We start from the raw sequence: 23,083 nt of genomic DNA on the forward strand, positions 1-23,083 counted from the left end.
TACCCTTGTGTCTTGAGCTTACCAATTTTATTATCATAACAGTCATTTCAAAAAGTTGGTAACTTTTATCTAGGCTAGCTATTGGTAATTGGTATAATGTTAATGAATGAAGCTTTGTGAAAGCTGTAACAAGGCTGTGTACTTACCGATGGGTGAATCAGTTAGCAATGGCCAAAGAGATCCTGCTCGTGTCCCCAAATTCAAATCCCAACTGACACTCTGAGCAGCCCTTCATTCACTTCAATGTAAAGACATGCTGGATTCAGACAGCTCTCTCTCAAAAAATATAAATGTTACAGCTTAGATAAGGACACTGTTTCATGTATAATATGTCTGTGTAGCTTAAAAACTAGCCATGGCGACAAGTTAGAAAAAGGATAAAAATGCAAAGTTAGCAACTCAAAAGCTAGAGTGCAGCGCCATTCGTTTCAATGGGGAGCGCAGTTGCCGAACAAATCGTCATACCGTGAAAACTATAAGTCACACAGCTTAGATACTTACATTGTATGAATCAGCACAGTTGTGTGAATGTTTTGATGTATAATATGTGTATGAGCTTTCAAAACTGTAGGAGTGCCAGCAGTGGCACAAAAAATAGTTTGAAAAGTTAAATTTCTAAAAGACTAAAAAATATAAAAAATCTGAATGGATCCGTTAAAGAGCTAAAGATGATGAACATTTTAAAGTTTGAATGAAGTTTCTAGCACAAAGTATGAAGAAGTAGTTAAGGGCCAAAAAACTGGGGAGAACTAGAATAATAAAGAAAGAAATAGTGGGAATATCACAAGTTCCTGGAGAAAATGTGAGGTGGGCTAGCTGCTGCAGCTGTATGTAACAGCTACTGCTAGAACTACTACGGACCAGGCAATCTCCATGCACCCACCGGCGAAGACCGTGCGTCTCTATCCCACTCAGGGGCTGAGTTGTGGGGTCTGTGGTGTGGACAGTGGCATGGTGGTGAGACTCCGCCCCCTCAGGTCAGAGCTGGTCGAGGACAGTGTACCCCTCTCCGGGCCACCTACCCGCCCGCACCGGTGACAACCATGTGTCTCTAGCCCACCCAGGGGCTGAGTTGTGGGGCCGTGGCGTGGATAGTGGCGTGGGGGTGAGACTCCGCCCCCTCAGGTCAGAGCCAGTCAGGGACAGTGTACCCCTCTCCGGGCCACCTACCTGACTCCACCATGAAGACCTCCGGGCAGTCTCCTTGCACCCACTGGTGAAGACTGTGTGTCTCTAGCTCAATCAGGGGCTGAGTTGTGGGGTCTGTGGCATGGTGGCGAGACTCCGCCCGCTTGGTTCAGAGCCAGGCGTGAACAGTGTAGGCCACACCGGGCTATCCACCTGCCTTCACCAGTGAAGACCGTGTGTCTCCAGCCCACTCAAGGGCTGAGTTGTGGTGTCCGTAGCATGTTCAGTGGCGTGGTGGCGAGACTCCGCCCCCTCGGGTCAGAGACGGTCGTGGACAGTGTAGGCCATGCCGGGCTACCCACCTGCCTTCACCAGTCCACACATATTATATATTGAAATGTTCACACAACTGTGCTGATTCTTACAATGTAAGTATCTAAGCTGTCTTATAGTTTTCGCTGTATGACGATTTGTTCGGCAACTGCGCTCCCCATTGAAACGTATGGCGAGTGAGTCAGCGAATTCTGTGTGTTCTGTGCTTTGGTGCTGTAGAGCTGCTGTTGCTATGGTGACAGTTCACATTCTTGAGCTAGCTGTGACTGCTAAAAAGATGTTGGTGGGTTAGGGTTGTCATCGAAAATCTATTTAATATCCTGTTATAGGTGTCATAGTTCTTAAGTTAACTTGCATCAGCACCCTCATTAGTCTACTTGAATTCTAACCCTGTTTGTACTGTAACACTACTTGCATTTTATAATCCTTCTACTTTAGCACCAGTAGTACTAACTGTGGTAGGCTATTTATAGTATAGTTTATAGTAGTTTATTCATATTTAGTTATATTTATTATTATTGGTAGTGCTAAGTTATATATGTAGCTAAAATAGTAATAGCAATTGAATTTATAGTAGTTATATGTACAGTAGTTATAATAGTACTGGCAGTAGTTGTTATATACCCGAACTCTAACAGTAAGGTTACTGTTAACCCTAATACTACTGTTGACCCTTACACCACTGCAGTGATGATCTGTTAATGTAGGGTAATCCTCTCAACAGACATCCTTTTTATAACAACAGTAGTAGCATTCACCTCAACTTCCATACCAACACCTCCAACAACTACTGTGGTAGCATTTGTATTCCTACCTTCCTTCCTTAGGCTACTAACTTCCATCCTACCTTACTTATATTGAAATACATATGATATATTTCTTGCTCAGAAGCACACTCACATGGAGAGTAAAATCATCCTACCTGCATTGCTGCTTGTACTGCTCTTCTTGTGCGTGCACGTAGGTATACAATTCAGCAGCAAGCTAAACTCCATTCAAATTAATATTGGTGTTTTATTGGACCACACTCTCATAGACAATATGAATCAGAGTGAAACTAACAAAATGAACAAAGAGTACTGTAAAATAAATATTCACATACTGTAGAAACTCCTGACTGCCCATATAGTTTCAGGAAGGCTATAGTTAACAAGGAATACAAATATGCTAACAATTAGCTAATATCCAAAAATACAGATCAAATAGTTCAAAGTTATGCTCAAAACAAATACTCACAGATGATGCTGTCAAAGGAATAAACAGAATAAATATTGCAGCATATTGTTTCTGTTTAAACATTCACACATGTGGCTGAAGAACTAAGATGGCGGACTTCCTGTCAAAGTGCATGTAAAACTGGTACAAAATTAAGAGGCCCTTCATTGTCAAAATAAGAGTACCAGAAAGGAGCCACTAATCTAATTCACTAAACCTGAGGGTCTGTTTAAAGTCAATAGAGTTTCTAATCCTAACTGTTTCCTGTGAATGACATCTCTGATAGCAGTAGCAACGGTGTCATCCTTCCCATCACTCACTGGAACCATGTCCAAGAACTGGTTATACACCTTTTTGTTACTGCTTATACACCTGCCCCTCTTAGTTAATATATCTGAAAGAAACCAAACCATCATACACGTGTGGCTTATTAATCATTATGCATTTACATGTTTTTATATTACTGCCAATGATCATACTGTACAGTACCTGACAATTCCAGCTGTCTACTCAGTGACACATATGTACTCAACCTCAAGGCTGATGGCTGAGGATGGAAGTACCTCTGCCAGGATAGGCTCCTCGACCACTGACCACTAATGATCTCTAACATGTCATTCACTATTCCATGTGATGTTGCAGTTGTTCCTTTCATCAACCTTGGAATCAGAGAAGGAAGCAATTTTTTGTAAGTTGTTAAACTACAGTTCTGCTGTGAAGCAGAGTAATGTTTGTAAGTCATATTTTTATGAGAATTTACCTTCAGCTTGGTAAAATAGTCACATCCCAGAAGCTGAGCCAGACTAAGTAGGTAGTTGGGATAACTGGTGTGATGGGCAGACTCATGAGCCAGTAGAGGTGTGTTATGGTAATATATATTCAACAGAGATGAAGAGTGGTCACAGTAGGAAGATAACGTAGTGACTTGTTGGAAATATAATCGTTTTTAGGCTACTTGGGATATAAACGAGTCAGATCGAGATCGTAATTCGGCTTGCAAATTGATGGCGGAGTTCTTCTGAATGGATTAATGCATCATTGCACAATGTCAATGTAACAGCGAAGTTTTAAGTGCACATAACCCGGACAGCACTACAGGATGCCATTTGCGTAGTCTACGTTTAACCGGCAGAAAAATAGGGTGGGGAGGAGTACTATGGATGCGGTTCTGGCTCTTGACCTTGATATCAGGAAGGCCATGGCGTGTAAGGAGTGCCTGGTTGCAGTGTTCCTGGACATTAAGAGGGCCTATGACATGTTGTGGAAGGAGGGGCTTCTTGTGAAGTTGTATGATGCGGGGGTCAGGGGGTTTGGGGCAGTTCTGAGGGACCGGGTGATTCAGGTTAGGATTGGGGGGGCGTTGTCTGGTGAGGTGGGGATTGAGAATGGCACCCCGCAGGGGAGTGTGATCAGCCCGATGCTCTTTAATGTCATGGTGAATGATATGTTCCAGGGGGTGGGGCCAGGGGTGGGATGTTCCCTGTTTGCGGATGATGGGGCGGTTTGGAAGTGGGGGGGGAATGTTGGGTTTGTGATGAGGAAGATGCAGGAGGTTCTGGGGCAGGTGGAGGAGTGGGCAGGGAGGTGGGGGTTTAGGTTGTCGGTGGAGAAGTCGAAGATGATGGTGTTTGGGCACAAGCGGAAGGGGGAAGGGCTGGGGTTGTCCCTGTATGGGCAGCCACTGGAGAGGGTTAAGGTATTTCGGTTTCTGGGGGTGTACTTTAATGAGAGGCTGACCTGGAGGATGCACGTGGATAGAACGGTGGAGAGGTCTGAGAAGGTGGTAAATGTGTTGAGGTGCCTTGCGGGGAGTGATTGGGGGGCTGTCAGGGGGACTATGCTTATGGTATATCAGGCTTTGATCTGGTCTGTCCTGGACTATGGTAGCCTCGCGTATGGGAGTGCGGCGCCGACTACCTTGGCGAGGTTGGATGCAGGCGAAGGCGCTGAGGGTGTGCTGTGGGGCGTTTTGCACGACGCCCATCCCGGCTTTGTTGGTTGAGGTGGGGGAGGACCCCCTGAGGTTGCGGAGAGTTAAGCTGGCTCTGCATTATATTGCGAAGGTTTTTGGCCAGGGGCCTGGTCACCCAGGGAAGGCGTTGGCCAGGGGCCTGGTCACCCAGGGAAGGCATTGGTGGATGGGTGCTGGGAGTGGGGGAGTAGTAGGAGAGGAAAGTGGAGCTTTGTGAACCTGGTCTGGATGGAGGAGGCGGCGCTTGGCCTGGGTGTGGTGGCGCCGGTGGTGGTCGGGCCGTGTGTGCCCCCGTGGCTCTTGCCTACGCCGGAGGTGGACGTCTCCCTGCTGGGGTCGGTGAGGGTGGGGGGATGGGGGGAGGGCCCGGCTGGGCTAGTGAGGGAAAGGTTGCGGAGTGTGTTGGCGGCGCATTTGTCGATCTTCACAGATGGTTCGGTGGACCCCCGGAGTGGGAAGGCTGGTTTTGCTGTCCATATCCCCCAGTTGCGTTTTACCGAGGGCAGGCGGCTGCCTGATGGGCTGTCGGTGCTGAGGTGATGGCGCTGGTGTGGGCGCTGGACTGGGTTGAGCATGCGCGCCCGCAGCGGGTGGTTGTGTGTTCCGACTCAGCGGCTACCCTGGGGGGCCTGAGCGGGGGTTCACGGGTTAGGCCCGATCTCATCCTTGAACTGGTGATGGCTCTGTACAGGGTGGAGAGGGTGGGGTTTATGTGGGTCCCGGCTCATGTGGGGGTGGAGGGGAATGAGGCTGTGGATGCAGCTGCTAAGGGGGCTTTAGGGCAGGAGGTGGTAGAGGTGGGGGTGGATCTGGGGGTAGTTGAGTGGAGAGGTAGGATACGGGGGGTGCTGATGGAGAGGTGGCAGGCTGAGTGGGAGGTGGAGGCGAGAGGGAGGCATTTCCATGGGATCCAGGGGAGTGTTAGGGGGGAGGGGGGCGCCCTGGGGAGGGGTAGGAGGGAACAGGTCATGATGACCAGGCTTCGGTTGGTCATTGTGGCCTGGCCTGGAACCTGGCCCGGATGGGGAACCATGTGGATGGTCTGTGTAGCTGTGGGTCGAGGGAGACGGTGAGGCATGTCATGGCGTGCGGGAGGTACAGGAGGGAGAGGGCTGATATGTTTGCTCATGTGGTGAGGGTGGGGGAGACAGTTGTGTCTCTGAGGGTCCTTTTGGGCCATGGGAGGCATCAGTATGAGGTGGGGAGGGCAGTGGCCCTCCCCACTGCTTTATGTTCGCTACTGGCCTACATCTTAGGTGTGAGGGTCTGGGAGGGGTGTAGTACCGTGTCTGGCCAGGGAAAGGCAGCAATACGCCACGTCGGCGTCTAGCCTGCCAGAAACCAAAAGAAGAAGAAGAAGAACCGGCAGAAAATGTGGAACAGCGCCTTCTGCGGTCACAAAATACGGTGGGTCGCAGAAAACGGTGTAACACCGACTCAGCCCCTGCCCCTGGGCGTTTTTGTCCATAGTAGAAGGAATGGGGTGTCCCCTCTTGGCATTCCATACTCTTTGCCTCTGAGTGAGTACGACAGTATCGCAACGTTTTACGGCACTTAGTGTTTGCGGCAGAACAATGGCTGTGTACGGAGGTAGTTTTGAAAGTGCTGATAGCATCGAGGATAGAAAGGAATATAAGCGCAAAGCCAGGGAGGAGGCTCTTTCAAAGGTATCGATTCTGTATTTATATATTGGCCTCCGTTTGCAATTTGAGAGGTTGCACGGTCGTTTCAACCGGATATATGCTAGGGAAGTTACATATAGATAGATCAGCTATCAGGCTGGCTAGCTTAGCCTACTAGTAATTAGTGAGTGAGTGAACGTCTGACATTCGACACCCAGTCTACTTCTACTCTTTAGTTTTATTTTAACCTCCTGTTCCTCGTCACTTTTTCAATTAACAATCGAGTGTGTGTGTGTGTGTGTGTGTGTGTGTGTGTGTGTGTGTGTGTGTGTGTGTGTGTGTGTGAGTGTGAGTGTGTGAGTGTGTGAGTGTGAGAGTGTGTGAGTGTGAGTGTGAGTGTGTGAGTGAGTGAGTGAGAGATAGATAGATAGATAGATAGATAGATAGATAGAGAGAGAGATATTTGGAGAGAGAGGGTGATGGTGAGATACAATAAATATGAATTGTGTCAGTCAGGTTGCAGACTGTCCAGGAGATGGTAGGACAAACACTGCTTAAGGGAGATAGGGAGCTCTGATGTGGAGTTTTTAGGGAAATGCACACACACACACACACACACACACACACACACACACACACACACACACACACACACACACACACACACACACACACACAATTACTCTTATTGAAGTTAAGGGGCTGTTAAAGGCTTCCTTGTGTGGTCACACAAAAGTTCAGAGGAGGTTACACACACAACAAAGCTGTATGCACCACAACACACAGGCTCAACACAGACATAGACCGGGGTCTTCCCTGTGATGTCTGTGTTATCACCTGAACAGCTGTGTTAGCACTGCAAGCTTTTCAATAAATTGTCTCTCACACACGCGCACACATACACATGCATGCACGCACTCCCCCCCCCTATGTGTGCTTTGTAAGGTGTTAAATATTGCCTCCTAGAGGAAACAAGCTGCTTTGTGTGGTTCAGAGTGGAGACGTGATGGTTCTACGCGGGAGACAATGGAGCAATGTAAACAAGTAACTCCTCTCTTGGCAGGCCAAGCAGGACTTTGAGAAGGAGGAGAGGAGGCAGGAGCTGAAGAAACAGAGGGGGGAGGACACCTGGCTGCTTCCTGAAGTGGACCTTCGGCTTCAGGACATAGAGCAGGTGAGGTCGCCACTCGGTCACCGTAGCAACCCCACAACCTTTGAACCCCTGGATGCCCTCAGGACAGGAGTGGGTCTGTTGAGAGGAGAAAACCTTGTCCTGGTCTCTTGTCTTTTCTCCGTTCACCACAGGAGGTCTCTGGAAAGAGCAAGAAGAAGAAAGAGAAGAAGTCAAAGAAGAGCAAGAAGGAGAAGAAGAAGAAAGGGAAGAAGGAGAAGAAGAGAGCCCCAGGAGATGTGTCCAGCGACAGCTCAGAGGTGAGCACCCATCCCTCCTTCCTCCCTGATGGAGCTCAGAGCTGAGCACCATCCCTCCTTCCTCCCTGATGGAGCTCAGAGCTGAGCACCATCCCTCCTTCCTCCCTGATGGAGCTCAGAGCTGAGCACCATCCCTCCTTCCTCCCTGATGGAGCCTAGGCTAAGTGACACCACCCGGGCTGCCAGGCCGGAGTGCCGGATGGCTGAGCGCAGGTGGAAGAAGGATGAGCTCCATGTGTCATATGAAATCTTAAAGGGTAGCTGGAGAAGGTATCAGAGCATTGTAAAAGTTTAAAAGACAAGACCTTGTTATATTATTTCCAATAATCTTATTAATAAACCATGTGTTTTGTTTAAATCTATTGACTCAATGTTAAACCTTACCCAATCCACTTGTCTAGAAACTTCATCTGAGGTGTGTGAAAAATGTCTTCACTTTTTTGTAGACAAGATCTCTACCATCAGAGCGAATATCTCCCCCCTCCTTTGACCCTTCCATAGCCGTCACTTGCTCTGCCATTTTTAGTCAATTCGACCCTGTCGTTTTTATCTCTCAGTGAAACTCACTAAACTAAAACCTTCTTCTTGTCCCACAGACACTGTCCCCCCTCACGTCTTTTATTGGACTTGAATGTCCACAAAATTATAAATAGTAGTCTTGTTTCAGGTTCTGTGCCTGCTTATTTCAAACAAGCATTTTGTAGCACCCCTGATTAAAAACCTAGCCTGGACACGTCTGTTCTCTCTAATTATAGACCCATTTCAAAGATTCCTTTTGTTTCTAAAATCTTAGAGAAAACTACTTTTACAATTAGTAATTTTAACATGTGCACAACATTTTTGAGACTTTTCAATCTGGGTTTAAAGTGTTTCACAGCACAGAGTCTGCACTCCTAAGAGTTTTTAATGACCTTTTAGTAACTACTAATTCCAGTGATTGTGCAATTCTTATGCTGTTAGATCTCACTGCTGCTTTCGACGCAATTGACCACACAATTCTTATTTCTCGCCTAGAGCACTGTGGGTATCAGGGACACTGCCTTATAGTGGTTCAGGTCCGATCTGTCTGGGAGGTCTTTCTCTGTTAGACATCCTCCTCTACCCCCCTAACTTGTGGAGTTCCCCAAGGTTCTATACTATTCTTGGACCTATTTTATTTTCGTTACACCTTCATCCCCTAGGATTAATCTTGTAAAAGCATGGCGTTTCCTACCACCTTTATGCTGATGACTCCCAAATCTACCTGCCCCTTAAAAGAAACGACAACCGCACCCTGATGTCTCAGTTTGAGTGTCTTAAAGAATGCTCGTTTTTGACAACCTGGACCTTATTTACGACATATTATAAGACGTTTGACTCACCGAGATCACTTTGGTGTAGTTCGGAGGCATGTAGAAGAAATTTAAAATCCAGCGCGAGCCGGTATATCCATGTAATGGCAGTGGTCGGGGCACTTACAATGCAGTTTCTAAAAATCTGTCTTGATGAATCGCTAGTTGTGCTTACATAGAGCATAGGCCTGTTGGGGTTTTCACATGCCATGATCTTTAGAAACGTCTTTCGAAACGAAATAGCTTCCTCACTTGCTCCAGCACAGCGCGCAATCGTTGCTCCAGCACGCTGTGCGCATGCGTGCTGGAGCAAGTGAGGAAGCTATTTCTGGCAAAAATACAACAAACTTAAAGCGACATTTGGAGAACAGTCATCCCGAAATTCACGAGAAGGTAAGCACCCCCCCACCCCCGGCTAACGTTACTGTATTAGCTAAACCCAAGCTGGTGTGTTTCTGAAATACTTCAAATACAATACAAGCTAAAAGAAACCAGTGTTTCACGTAGGTTTGTGGCGGGGGAGAACTGAAGTGTCTGATCATTGCAACGCTAACGTTAGTGGCTAGCTAATGTTAGGCACAGGTTAGCTAGCAACAAGTGGGGCTATGCTTGTTAGTTGTGCGTGAGTGTGCCTGGGCCCACATAGAGGCAGGGGTTGGGGTAGGAAGGGGGTAGGAAAAGGATAGGGACCCAGGTTAGGATGAGGGGAAGGGGATCTGAGCCCAGGACTGGTGTATGTCTGTGTGAGTGTGTCTGGGTCCAGGTAGAGGCAGGGGTCGGGGGTAGGAAAAGGATACGGACCCGGGTTAGGGTGAGGGGAAAGGGGGACTAGGTCCAGGCCTAAAGCCGGAAGTGGACTGGTGCATGTCTGTGTGTACGTGTGTGTGTGTGTTAACTAATTGCTACGACATCCACAGCAGACACAGGGGTATCTATCGGACTCAGGGTGGTCTGCTGGTGACAGTGGGGCATCCTACCCCAACCCCTGCCTCTATGTGGGCCCAGGCACACTCACGCACACACAGACACACACCAGTGTTTGCCATACCTCTCCCATGATGCTCTTAGCCTTTCTTGCTCTGAAAATGTAATTTAATGTAATTTATTGCTCTATAAATGTTCTTAACCGTTAGACAAATATATTCCAGGAGCTTGCCCCAGGTTGTCTGTTTTAATATCTGTGTTGCTTTTATGGCTCTGTGTGCTACTAACCCTGTTCTGCCTCCCCTCTCCCTAGTGCCTCTCTCTCTTCCTCCTATCTTCTAACCAGGTCCAGTGGGTGGGGGTAGGAAAAGGATATGGACCCGGGTTAGGGTGAGGGGAAGGGGATCCGAGCCCAGGACTGGTGTATGTCTGTGTGTGTGTGAGCGTGAGTGTGAGTGTGCCTGGGTCCAGGTAGAGGCAGGGGTCGGGGGTAGGGTGGGGGTGGGAAAAGGATACGGACCCGGGTTAGGGTGAGGGGCAGTGTTAATTTTGACAGTAAATTATGATTTTGTTTTAGTCATAGTCTTTTGACTAAAATGCCATTTAGTTTTAGTCATATTTTAGTCATCTGACTTGTTTTAGTGTAGTTTTAGTTGACTAAATATCATTACGATTTTAGTCGACAAAATCTACCATAGATTTAGACAACTCAAATTGAACAGGCTTAGTTCAATCAATCAATCAAGTTGGATTTATATAGCGCCCTTCATGAAACCCAGAGCACTTTACAGAGTCCAGTATTCATTCAGACACAGTCATACCGGTGGTGGTAAGATACATAGCTACAGCTGCCCTGGGGCAGACTGACAGAAGCGTGGCTGCTTCTGTCAGACAGTTTCATAATGAAGCATTCCTCTCCCCCAGTCTGATGCTAACTGTGTTTTTTGCCTGATATAGCAAGCTATAACATTATCTTGTCAGCACTAGTTGGCTAGTCAGGCTAGCTAACATCAGGCACAGGCTAGCTAACGTCACACCGGAGGAGAGGGGCTATGGCAGCGCCAGGTAGCTAACTGTTCATGTCTTATCCATCTAGCTACAGTATAACATTAGACAGCAGCAGTAGTTGCTTAGCTAGCTTACCCAGACTAGCTAACACTAGATACCCCCGCCAGCCGCCACAAGCATAGCCCCACTTGTTGCTAGCTAACCTGTGCCTAACATTAGCTAGCCACTAACGTTAGCGTTGCAATGATCAGACACTTCAGTTCTCCCCCGCCACAAACCTACGTGAAACACTGGTTTCTTTTAGCTTGTATTGTATTTGAAGTATTTCAGAAACACACCAGCTTGGGTTTAGCTAATACAGTAACGTTAGCCGGGGGTGGGGGGGTGCTTACCTTCTCGTGAATTTCGGGATGACTGTTCTCCAAATGTCGCTTTAAGTTTGTTGTATTTTTGCCAGTAATTTTCACCCCACACGGTTTACAAATGGTTTTGTTTTCCTTTGCATCAAATATGAAGTTTATCCAGATGTCTGCTCTCCTCTTTCTCCCGGTGTGTGCGAACGTTGACAAAGACATTTCTGAACTGTGGTAATTTACTGAACAGTTCAGGCGCAGCAGTCGTATGCTGTTAGTTGACTTCCCGCCGGCCGGTGTAGCAACGGTACTATTCAAATGTAGGCCTACACACAGGGTCTGTCCCAATTCAAGGGTTGCATCCTACCTAGGCCGGATCAGTACTTCTGTTTGTCCTGGTTTAATTGGATGAAATTATGTGACATCCATACATTTGTATCCGTAATACACTTGACAAGGCAGTCAATCAAGCTGTAGTTACTGGGTGTTACAGAAATATAGAGTTGGGTATCATCTGCGTAGCTATGGTAGCTAATGTTGTGCCTCCTGATGACACTGCCAAGGGGCAGCATGTACAGGCTGAAGAGTAGAGGTCCTAGGATCGATCCTCGGGGAACCCCACAGGTCATAGGGATCTTTTCTGAGCTATGGTCACCGAGGGCAACGAAGAAATCACGACCGGTTAGATAGGTCCTAAGCCAATTAAGGACTGGACCGGAGAGGCCAACCCACTTCTCCAGTCTTTTGATGAGGATTGCATGATCTATAGTATCAAAGGCTGATCTCAGGTCCAGGAGGACGAGAACAGAGAGCTCTTTGGAGTCAGCATTAATTCTGAGGTCATTTACAACTTTGACTAGTGCCGTCTCTGTGCTATGATGGGCGCGAAAGCCGGACTGGAAAAGGTCAAGGGTAGAACTTGTAGCTAGGAAATCATTAATCTGTTTGTAAACTAAAGTAAAATGGTCATAGTCTTTGGACCCAGTGGTACCGGTGATGTCTCTTCTATGGACCTGGGTTCCCTGCAGCCATTTGTGAAACCCATGGTCACAAACCTTGGTGTCAAAATGGATAATCTTTTTAAAATTGATAAGCAGATAAATTCTGTGGTTAAATCCAGTTTCTATCATCTGAGGCTTTTGGCCAAAATTAAACCTGTTTTATCTTCCAATGACTTTGAATGTGATTTTATTTCAACTCGACTGGACTACTGTAACGCACTCTTTGCATGCATTAACCAGGCCTCCCTCACACGCCTACAGTTAGTTCAAAATGCTGCGGCACGTTTGTTAACTGGAACCCGCAAGCATGAACACATCACACCCATTGTGGCTTCCCTTTATTGGCTCCCAGTTCATTTTAGAGTTAATTTTAAGATTTTATTGTTTGTTTTCAAATCATTAAATGGGTTGGCACCACAGTATATATCTGACCTCTTACACGTCCACACTCCTTCAAGGTCTGCGAATCAGCTGCGTCTTGTTTTCCCAAAAACTCGAGAAAAAGACCAGAAGCGACTGTGCCTTTTCAGCACTAGCCCTTAAACTGTGGAATTAAATGGGACTTAAGGCTAGATTTAAACATTTCAAGGGTGGGGGCCATTTTGACATGGAGGGGTAGCTCCCCTCCATGTCAAAATGGCCCCCACCCTTGAAATGTTTAAATCTAGCCTCAAGTCGCATTTCTTTTCAATCCCTTTCTTTTAATTCAGTGTGAGTGCCTGTGGTCTTCTGTACTTGAGCTCTTCTGTATTTGTGTCTTGTATTGTTATAAATCACTATCTGTGTTCTATGTGTTTTGGTGTGTTATTACTTGTATTTCACTGTGTCACTTGTGCATCACTTTGGTAACATTGCATGTTTAAAATGTGCTATCTAAATAAAGTGGACTGGGTTGGACTGATGGAGGGAATAACTAGCTGTGTTTGACCCCTCTCTGTCTCGGTCTCTCTTTTTCTCTTCCTCTGTCTCTTTTTTTCCCTCTTTCTGTCTTGGTCTCTCTTTTTTTCTCCCTCTCTCTGTCTCGATCTCTCTTTTTCTCTCCCTCTCTTTCTCTCTGTCTCTCTCTCTCTCTCTCTCTCTCTCAGGGTTCAGAGGAGGAGTGGGTGGAAGCCCAACCCCTGCCGGAGGCCTCAGCTAAAGCCTGGAAGATTCCTGGCGACACCAAGCCCACGGAGAGCACCTGCAGCCCGGCCCAGACCAGCCAGGTGGGTTGGCGTGTGTGGTTCACCTTTGTGTGTGTCTGAAATGAAGAGAGTGTGAAACAGTCAATAGGGTCCCACGGCTGATATGGTCTCATCAATACTCTCTGCCACCAACCATGAATCAATAACCTTGTGTTCACTGAAGCTTTCAGCCATTTACACATATACACGCACACACACGCACGCACACACACACACACACATGTACGAGTGGATGGATTATGGGTTATGCATTTATAGCCCAATCTGTCTGACTGGGCTGTGATCCCAGATAACTTAACATGTTTCCATAGTGTTTGTGCAGCTGCTCCAGCCCGTATTGATTAGTATTGTTATCCTCCAGCAAACTTCCAATCTCGTCGCTTGCTCTCTTGTTCACCTCACTCCGTCTCTCCCTCTGTTTCTGCGGCCGTCCCTCCATCCCTCTGTCTTGTAGAGAGAAGAGTGGATGACTTTCGACTTCCTGGCCATGAAAACCACATCCACAGCAGAGAAGAGGGCAGAGAAGGAGAGGCAGAAAGAGCTGGAGAGAGAGAAGGAACGGTGTATTGAGCAGGTGAGTGTGTGTGTGTATTCTCCCCAGTTTTTGTCTCCTTAACTACTTTTTCATACTTTGTGCTAGAAACTTCATTCAAACTTTCAAATGTTCCTAATGTTTAGCTCTTTAACGGATCCATTCAGATTTTTGATATTTTTTATAGTTTTTTTTGAAATTGAACTTTTAAAACTATTTTTTGTCCTATTGAAACTGCTTTTGGAATGTTCAGAAACTTTGTTTTTAGAGTGGTGGCAGCAGTTGCTTTGAAAATATTCACACATTTTGTAAACTGCTGGCACTCTTAAACTGCTCACACTTTTGACAGCACACACACATATTATATATCAAAATGTTAACACAACTGTGCTGATTCGTACGATGTAAATATCTAAGCTGTGTGACTTACAGTTTTCGCTGTATGACGATTTGTTTGGCAACTGCGCTCCCCATTGAAACGTATGGCACCGCACTCTAACTTTTGAGCTGTTAATTTTGCATTTTTACCCTTCTTCTAACTTATTGCTATGCCTACAGTTTTAACAGCTCATACACATATTATATAGCAAAATGTTAACACAACTGTGCTGATTCGTACAATGTAAGTATCTAAGCTGTGTGACTTACCGTTTTTGAGGTATACATATGGTGCCGCACTAACTTTTGAGCTGCTAATTTTGCATTTTTACCCTTTTTCTAACTTGTCGCCATGCCTACAATGTTTACGCTATACGGACATATTATACATAGAAATGTTCTGCAAGTTCTCAGGATTCCTATGGTGTCAATATATAAACTGTAACATTTATAGTTTTCGTGATAGAGCTGTCTGAAGCGGACCATGTCTAGGATCAGAGTGTCAGTTGGGATTAGAGTGGTGGCAGCTGTTGCTTTTATTGAATTTGTGTGCATGTGCAGCCTCTCTTAAAGGTACAAGCACGCTTTTATAACTAATGTGGTAGCACAGAACTCAGCCAAAGTGGAATAGAGATGCATGATCTTCACTGGTGGGGGCCGGTGGTTAGCCCGGAGAGGAATACACCGTCCCTGACTGGCTATGACCAAAAGGGGCGGAGCCTCGCCACCACGCTACTATTCACGCCACAGAACCCACTTTTCAGCCCCTGAGTGGGCTAGAGAGACAGTCTTCAATGTTGGATGCATGGAAATTGCCCGGAGGTCACTGTACTGTCCCCGACTAGCTGTGACCCAAGGGGGCGGAGCCTAACCAGCACGCCACTATCCACGCCACAGGCCCCACAACTTAGCCCCTGAGTGGGCTAGAGACACATGGTCTTCACCAGTGGAGTCAGGTAGGTGGCCCGGAGAGGGGTACACTGTCCCCGACTGGGTCTGACCTGAGGGGGCGGAGTCTCACCACCACGCCACTATCCACACCACGGGCCCCACAACTCAGCCCCTGAGTGGGCTAGAGACACATGGTCTTCACCAGTGGAGTCAGGTAGGTGGCCCGGAGAGGGGTACACTGTCCCCGACTGGGTCTGACCTGAGGGGGCGGAGTCTCACCACCACGCCACTATCCACACCACGGGCCCCACAACTCAGCCCCTGAGTGGGCTAGAGACACGCTGAGTGGTGGAGTCACATAGGTGGCCCGGAGAGGGGTACACTGTTGAGTCACATAGGTGGCCCGGAGAGGGGTACACTGTCCCCGACTGGGTCTGACCTGAGGGGGCGGAGTCTCACCACAACGCCACTATCCACGCCACAGACCCCACAATTCAGCCCAGCACGGTCTTCGCCGGTGGGTGCATGGAGATTGCTCGGTCCGTAGTAGTTCTAGCAGTAGCTGTTACATACAGCTGCCGCAGCTAGCCCACCTCACATTTTCTCCAGGGAATGTACTAGTTATTATTATTATTATATACCATATTACTATGTATTTATTTGTAATCCATTTTCTATTTGCAGTAGGTCTTCTTCTTTAGGTAGGTTTATAATAACTAGAATATCATAAAATAATAGGCAGGGCAGTAAAGCCTACACATCGGAGTGTGGACCTGTGTGGCGTCATGAGAACTGTGTCGATTCAGCGTCATGAGAACCGTGTAGAATAAAGGGCTAAACATCAAAGGAGTGGAACAGAAGTAAAAAAGGGAATGTGACAACAAAAGCAAGTAGCCTCTTTGTCATTCAAAATAATTATGTCTAGTTGCGACTGGGTGAAAACATACCAATTGATCCTGGATGGAGCTGTATGCACTCGTTTCCAATGGCATTTTAGTCCGTGAAGTTTCTTCGCGAAGATCTTCATCAGTTAGATGACACAAAACTGGATTATAGGCTATGTTCCATTCTGACCAATGATCAACCACTAACGGCCCGCTTGAGATGCGCAGTATTTCATAACAGATTTGGCCTACACACAATAGTGTGATAATAGTATCAGCAGTAGTGGAACCATAGGTATAGAACACAGGCAGGAGAAAAAGGTAAATGTGTTTATATCAAAACGGCAAATGTATAAGTGCTTCCTTGTAACAACAGGGTGTTTGATGATGATAAATTCCAATTTCCATTAATATACCTGCAAGCAGGGATGTGGGGGCCAAGCAGTTTAGCTGCAAGCAGCCAAGGAATCAGCTAGACTGACGTGGCGACATGAGACATGTTTGACAAGGGTCAAGGATGGTCCTGAGAATTTCGAAAGTCAGACATTTGGTTGAACAGGATTCGATCTCTGTACCTGCTGCTTGCAAGGCCGATGCGCTATCCACTGTGCTATGCCGGATGTTGCAAAGGTGAATCGCCCTAGTCCACAAGGCATGTCAGCCTTCGCTTCCTCTCGGTTGAGTGAGAGGGGGGTGTTGTCATTTAAATTGGCCCAGTTCCTGTTTTGCAGCTTTTCTGCCAATTTTGATTGGCTGTCACAAGCGAATGGATAATCAAAAATCTCTGTACAACTTTTGTGGACATTGGTCTAGAGAATGTGTATACTGAGTTTCGTGCAGATTGGTCGAAATTCCTTGGAGGAGATACATTTTAAGGGTTTTGCACATCATTCAAAATGGCGGAGAATCCAAGATGGCCACAATGACGTCATAGAGTGCGTTGAATCCAGCTTGAGCCAAGGAATTGAAGGACACCTGAAGTTTGAATATTGGACTTGCTGAAGAAAAGCTGCATGCAAAATGCACCTCCAACTTTGACACATTGGTGGCGCTAGAGAGGGCGAGGTGTGGACATGAGACTTGGTGAGGAGGGTCAGGGCACTGTCCCGAATGAGTGTGCCAATTTTCACAACTTTTGACCATACGGTTCTATAGGCTGCCATAGACTCCCATGGCAGAAGAAATAAAGAAGGAAAGAAGAAAACGTACAAACACAATGGGTGCTGCAGCAGCTGCGCTGCTTGGCCCCCAATTATCTTCCGACGCCCGACTTGAATTGCATTACATTCCTTGGCGAGTGAAAGCGAGTTGTCCCGGAGGTCATGAGGATCTGGATATCAGTGCGCCCTGGAGGTCATGAGCCCCCGCAAGGCTCCACCCTGCTGAGCATTGCACCCTACAAGCATGACACGGGCAGCCGGAAATGTGGGACAGGGGTGTGATTTCTGATGATTTACCATTGAGAAGAGCACTGAACTGGGAGAAACAGCGTGCTCTTTTCTCAAAAACAGACCCAGGAGAAACCGGGGGATGCAGTCTTGTTCTTGCTGTTGTACTAAGGCTTTCCAGTTGATTATCTTCTATCTATTCTACATTTTGAATGTTATTAATGAAACCATTATTCCAGTTTTATTGTATTGCAGTGGCTAATCTTTGTTTTTTGCTTCCGTGTTGTGCAACATCCTGTGCGTAATTCGGAATATATTTCTGCCATTCAGATTCCTCTTTAATAAGTCTATTAATTTTGTCCATTATGTTTTCAGCACCAGTCAATAAAAGGTTAGGATTTGAAATGTAGCCAATAAGTGGCAGGTTTTCACGTCTCACTCACTCTTCCTCTGTGTGTCCTTCACCAGAGGAAGCAGGCTAGACTATTCATGCTAGACTATTCATGCTAGACTATTGTTTCATTTGACAGCTATTGGAACGTTGTGTGTAAAAAAGGTCATGCCTCGATTCCGGAATGCCATCATAGTGTCTAAAATCACACACTGGGCGGCATGATGCTGGCTTTCAGTGTAATGAATATGGCAACATAGCGGAATCTCTGTGTAAAAAAGGCTTCTGTGGTGTGTTTCCAGGCTGGCCTACACAAGCTAGAGTTAAACCCATTCTGGAAGGACGGGGGTAGTGGACTGCCCCCAGAGGCTACAGTCAGTACTGCACTACAGAAAGGTAAATACACCCACCCTGTACTCTCCCTAATCTGACCCTGTACTCTCCCTAATCTGACCCTGTACTCTCCCTAATCTGACTCTGTACCCTCCCTAATCTGACCCTGTACTCTCTCTAATCTGACCCTGTACCCTCCCTAATCTGACCCTGTACCCTCCCTAATCTGACCCTGTGCTCTCTAGGGATGGGTCTTGAAAACCGGTTTTATTAAGACCCGGTTCGAGGATTTCAAGCAACTCGATAAAAAGGCAGACCTGAGCTTATCGATTCTGCTATTGAGACTAGCACGTCCTATGATAACGTAATGTCAATTTCAAATTTTGCGAGACGAGTGTTAATTAAATTTCAGTATCACCAATGTGTCACCCCCAATTTGTTCTTTTCTGTGTTCCTATTTGATTGAATTTTCCTATTTGATTTAATCTTCCCATTTTATTGATCTTCTCTAAGTCTATTGTTTTACAACCACTGTGAAACTTCTTTCTAATCTGTTCTCAATAGAATCAGTCTGTTTAGAAACACCCTTTGCTCTGTGACATCACTTCCCTGTACTGTTTGTCCTTGAGTGCACGTCACTATAAGATGTCCTGCATTGTTTCAGTCCGACCACTCTGATCGAGGGAAACACTTCCTGTTTTAGAGTCCGCTTTGCAAAACGTAACATCAGAATAAACCTATTGTCTTTGTTTGAAACCAGCTTGAATCGACCACTCAGCGTGTTTTTGAAATCTACCTAAAACCAAGTAAGAATTTCATCCATACGAGTCACGTCATTTCAATCCATCTGCGGTTTTAATAAAAAAAGATACAATGGCCTCCCGCACCGCTTTATTTCTCATTTTGGCGGAGAGAATGGCTGAGCGCACAAAGCGATCTAAAGCGTGGTTACATTCACAAAAGTGAAAGAAAAGGAGGAGGTGAAATGCAACCTGTGCTCAGTGGCGTGCACAGATATTTTGGGGGGCAGGTGCTCAGTGAAAAATGAGGGCACCTTGCACGGCGAGATGTTGACGGGGGCGGGGACTTGGTTAAGATTACTACACAATACTAAATATTCAGCTTAAGTATACTGATAGCATCACATGCTGTACCATTAACAAATTCTACCGACATTGGTCATGTGGTGGTCATCATTATGTTAAATCCATTAATTGATTATGACTAGCCTCTAGCTTGTTAAGCTGGTGGGCAGTCGGCTAATTTAGGCTCAGCTGTTTGCCGCTGTAAGAGACTTATTTCACAACAGAGACAAATAAATGCAAGTTATAGTTTGGCAACTGAGGCTTAGGGAGCAAACAATACACTTGTTTGGTTTATGTGTTACCTGGCTGGTTAGCTGTCATCACTCGGGCACTCTGGATGGGGAAAGGGCAGTGGAGAAGTAGCGCGCCTCCGTTTGTGTCCGCTTTTCGCGTTTACCGTTGACAAAGGAAGAGAGGGAGGGGAAGGGCACGTGTGTGCATGCGGGGGGGGGGGGGGGGGCTGGGAAAATTACAATGCATTTTGGGGCATTATTATTGCACGCTTTTAATCGAGAATTGATCGATGTCACCATAGGCCACATACAGTAGGCCTACACTATAAAAAAAACAAAAAAGGAACTTTCAAAAGGGCACTTGCCTTGTCCAGAGACCACCTTGTGTCTATCTGTGCACGTCCCTGCCTGTGCTCTAAGATATTTTCCTGCAAGGGGGGAAATACAACGTCTATGCTAAAGCACTTAAATGGTGCCCATCAGATTAGAATTGGGACTTGCATTACATTTGATAGTCTCAAAGTGCGAGACAGACCAACTCCCTCGCCTCTTCTACCACCCCAGGTATGCATGCTGTGCGCACCTCAATAACTCCCGTTCGTTGACATTGACAGTACTTAAATCTAGTGCTACTGTAGATGTCTTCTCTGCTAGCTAGATTTCCTCTGTCATCGGCTTGCTAAAGCTATAACATGTGGTTCATTCATTAGACTAGTAGTAACGTACTGCAGCTAGCCAGCTCTACCTAAAGTTAGCTACCGTTAGCTTGCTAGCTCGGTGCAGTGACGTTATGTTACTAGCAGGGTTGGGAAGGTTACTTTTAAAAAGCAATCCCTTACAGTTACAAGTTACTTGTGAACAATTGTAGTCAGTAACGTAATCCGATTACCACAATTTAAAAGTAAAGTAAGGGATTACTTTCAGTTACTTTTGGATTACTTTAAATAAAATGTACTGTGTATTTCACCAAATATAAAAATATTCTTTTTCTGTGTTCTAGAGCTGACAACATACTGTAGCTAAACAGCAGTTGCCCAGCGCCCGCCCAGTTAGAGCAAGTGTTAATGCCAAGAGGTTAGGGTGCGTGTCATCTTGCCTTGGCTAGTTAATTGAAGTCTGCAAAACACGACACTCGTTGCTAACGTAGCTAACGTTAGGTGTAAACGTTGGAGCCAGCTCTAAACTCCAGCTCTAATGCATTCTAAGCAGCTGTGATTGACGCTATTCAGCTATACAGCTTGCCAGTGGACACAGCCTTATATATTATGGATAAAGCACCCACTGACCAGTTTCCCCAGGCAGTTAGTTATAGCTCTTGAATAACGCCGACAGGCGCTATTGAGTGAAAATAATCTGAATGGGCGCTTAGGTCTGGTTTTCTGGTTGAACATTAGTGCTATACTGTAGAAGCCTACTGCTAGCTAATTTAGCTGTCAGTGGAAGTAAGGTTAATGTTAGCTACCGTTTGACATTAGCTAACGTTAACTTACCTGCAAATGCTCTTTCAGGTTGGACATTGAGTCCTTAGCCATCGAGTGGGTTTTGTTGGCTGGGAGGCATAGTTTACACTGTGCTGTAATATTGTTGTGGTTCTGTGACAGGTAAATAAAAAAAATGCTGGTATTTCCAGGATTTTAATGCACATTGCGGTATTTCTACCATGATGCCCGTGCTGCTCGCTGTCTGTCTGGCAGCTGTGGTCCAACGAGTACATCAGTGGGAGTCTTGTTGGCGCGCTGTGTGCAATTGGTATTAGCCTACTACTTCTTTTTTTATTTTTTTATTTTGTAAAACTGATGAGGAGGCGAGGGGTGATTGTAATCACGCCTGTAATTCCCATTAATAAGCAAATGTTACTGTAATCTAGATTACATATTTAAAATTGTACTGTAACGGATTACAGTTACTGTTTTTTTGTAATCTGATTACGTAACGATGTTACATGTAATCCGTTACTCCCCAACCCTGGTTACTAGGCACAACTAGTGAATGAATGAATGACCCACTGTGTGTACACTTTAAGTTGTACAAAGACGTTTTTGTAGCCTTTAGCAAGCGGATGACAGAGGGAATCTAGCTTGCAAAGAAGACATCTAGATTTAAAGGAGTAGTAAAGGCAAAATGCATGTTTAGCCCTGTTTTACTTAGGTTACTTATGATCATATACAATGGTTCAGATCAAAACGTTGACAAAACGAGCACTTTTGAGAAAGTCTGACAATTGCTCTACCACCGTTTTGGTCATACAACCCTACTAACACACGCAGGTTGCGCAAACGTTCGACATACGGCCGCTATAGGTGACGATTCGTCTGCGCCGCGTGCGGGAATTACGCGGCCATTTACGGAAACGCGAGATCTGCCGTTTAGTAGCCGCTACGTAAGAACGACACGTCATTCCGAAGTTGCGGCCGCGTGCAAAGAACGCACGTGATCACGTGGGCAGGAACCTCCGTTATAAACTCACTTGGCTGACACTAGATTTACAGGTATTTATATGACATGGTCTGCACGTCTTTTTCGCACGGTGCAAATATGGTCACTTACTTACTAAACCCTGACCACTGGCTATATTTAGCATTTGCAGTACCACTGGCTATATTTAGCATTTGCAGTACCACTGGCTATATTTAGCATTTACCAGTACAAAAACGAATTAATGCTATATGGGGATATAGCAGCAAGCATTATGATACAAACCAATATAAGACTGAACAGTTTAGAACATTTTATTACACAAAGTACATTACAAATTAAAAGTATACATATTTACAAGGATGAGGTTTACGGTCTGTCACATTACGCATAGCCAGAAAAGCAAAAAAAAGCATGTACAAGCTCTGGCTAGCAACCCATTATCTGACAATTGCAAAAGTTCTAAAAACAAAAATGAAACAGTGCGCATTCTGTGGCAGGCAGACCGGGAACAGACCGTTGTATCCCACAAAAAAAAGGTTAAAATTTACAAAAACTATTTACAAAAAAGGCATCCATCCTGGCAGGCTGGAAAGGCAGGTTTAGGGAGACGGGCTGGGGGTCACCCACATCTGAATCGAGGGTCTGGGCAGAAGAGGTCATCCTCATCTGAATACTCCACTGTGGTCAGGGCTGGAGCTGCGGTCAGGGGCTGGGCTGGGGAGGTCAGCTGGGCTGGAGCAGATGCCTAAGGACATAATGAAATGGCTGTAAAAGCAAGTCGCATACGTTCATTGGAAGCGTGCCATGTCACTGGATACGAGAAAATTAACTGCCTGACATACCTTTTTGCATCGAGCAGGGGCATGTTTCAGCATCTCCTGCAGCTGGGCAGACACCTCCGTCACAGTGGTGCTTGGCTTACAGGCCATAACTGCACCTTTTAACCAAAAAGGGAATGGTTTCAATGCACATGGCATGAAGCAAAGACAATGTATTATTTTGCGAAAATATGAACAATCCCTTACGTAATATGACATTGTAGAGGGTC

General features: G+C 46.0%; 1 protein-coding gene across 1 annotated transcript in view; it reads left to right on the forward strand.

The window, feature by feature from the left end:
* Nucleotides 1–6,222: 6,222 nt before the first annotated feature.
* The window catches only part of cwf19l2 (CWF19 like cell cycle control factor 2), a gene marked incomplete at its 5' end in the record, with an annotated part of 82,121 nt that continues 65,260 nt past the window's right edge, over nt 6,223–23,083 (forward strand). The window contains 6 exons of the mRNA XM_084445677.1: nt 6,223–6,315; nt 7,334–7,444; nt 7,576–7,701; nt 13,404–13,523; nt 13,957–14,076; nt 18,269–18,362. Coding sequence (XP_084301803.1) covers nt 6,223–6,315; nt 7,334–7,444; nt 7,576–7,701; nt 13,404–13,523; nt 13,957–14,076; nt 18,269–18,362 — 664 coding nt within the window. The remainder of the gene's footprint in view (nt 6,316–7,333; nt 7,445–7,575; nt 7,702–13,403; nt 13,524–13,956; nt 14,077–18,268; nt 18,363–23,083) is intronic.

The sequence above is a fragment of the Borostomias antarcticus genome (assembly GCF_949987555.1).
Source record: "Borostomias antarcticus genome assembly, chromosome: 1".
NCBI classification, from domain to species: Eukaryota; Metazoa; Chordata; class Actinopteri; order Stomiiformes; family Stomiidae; genus Borostomias; species Borostomias antarcticus.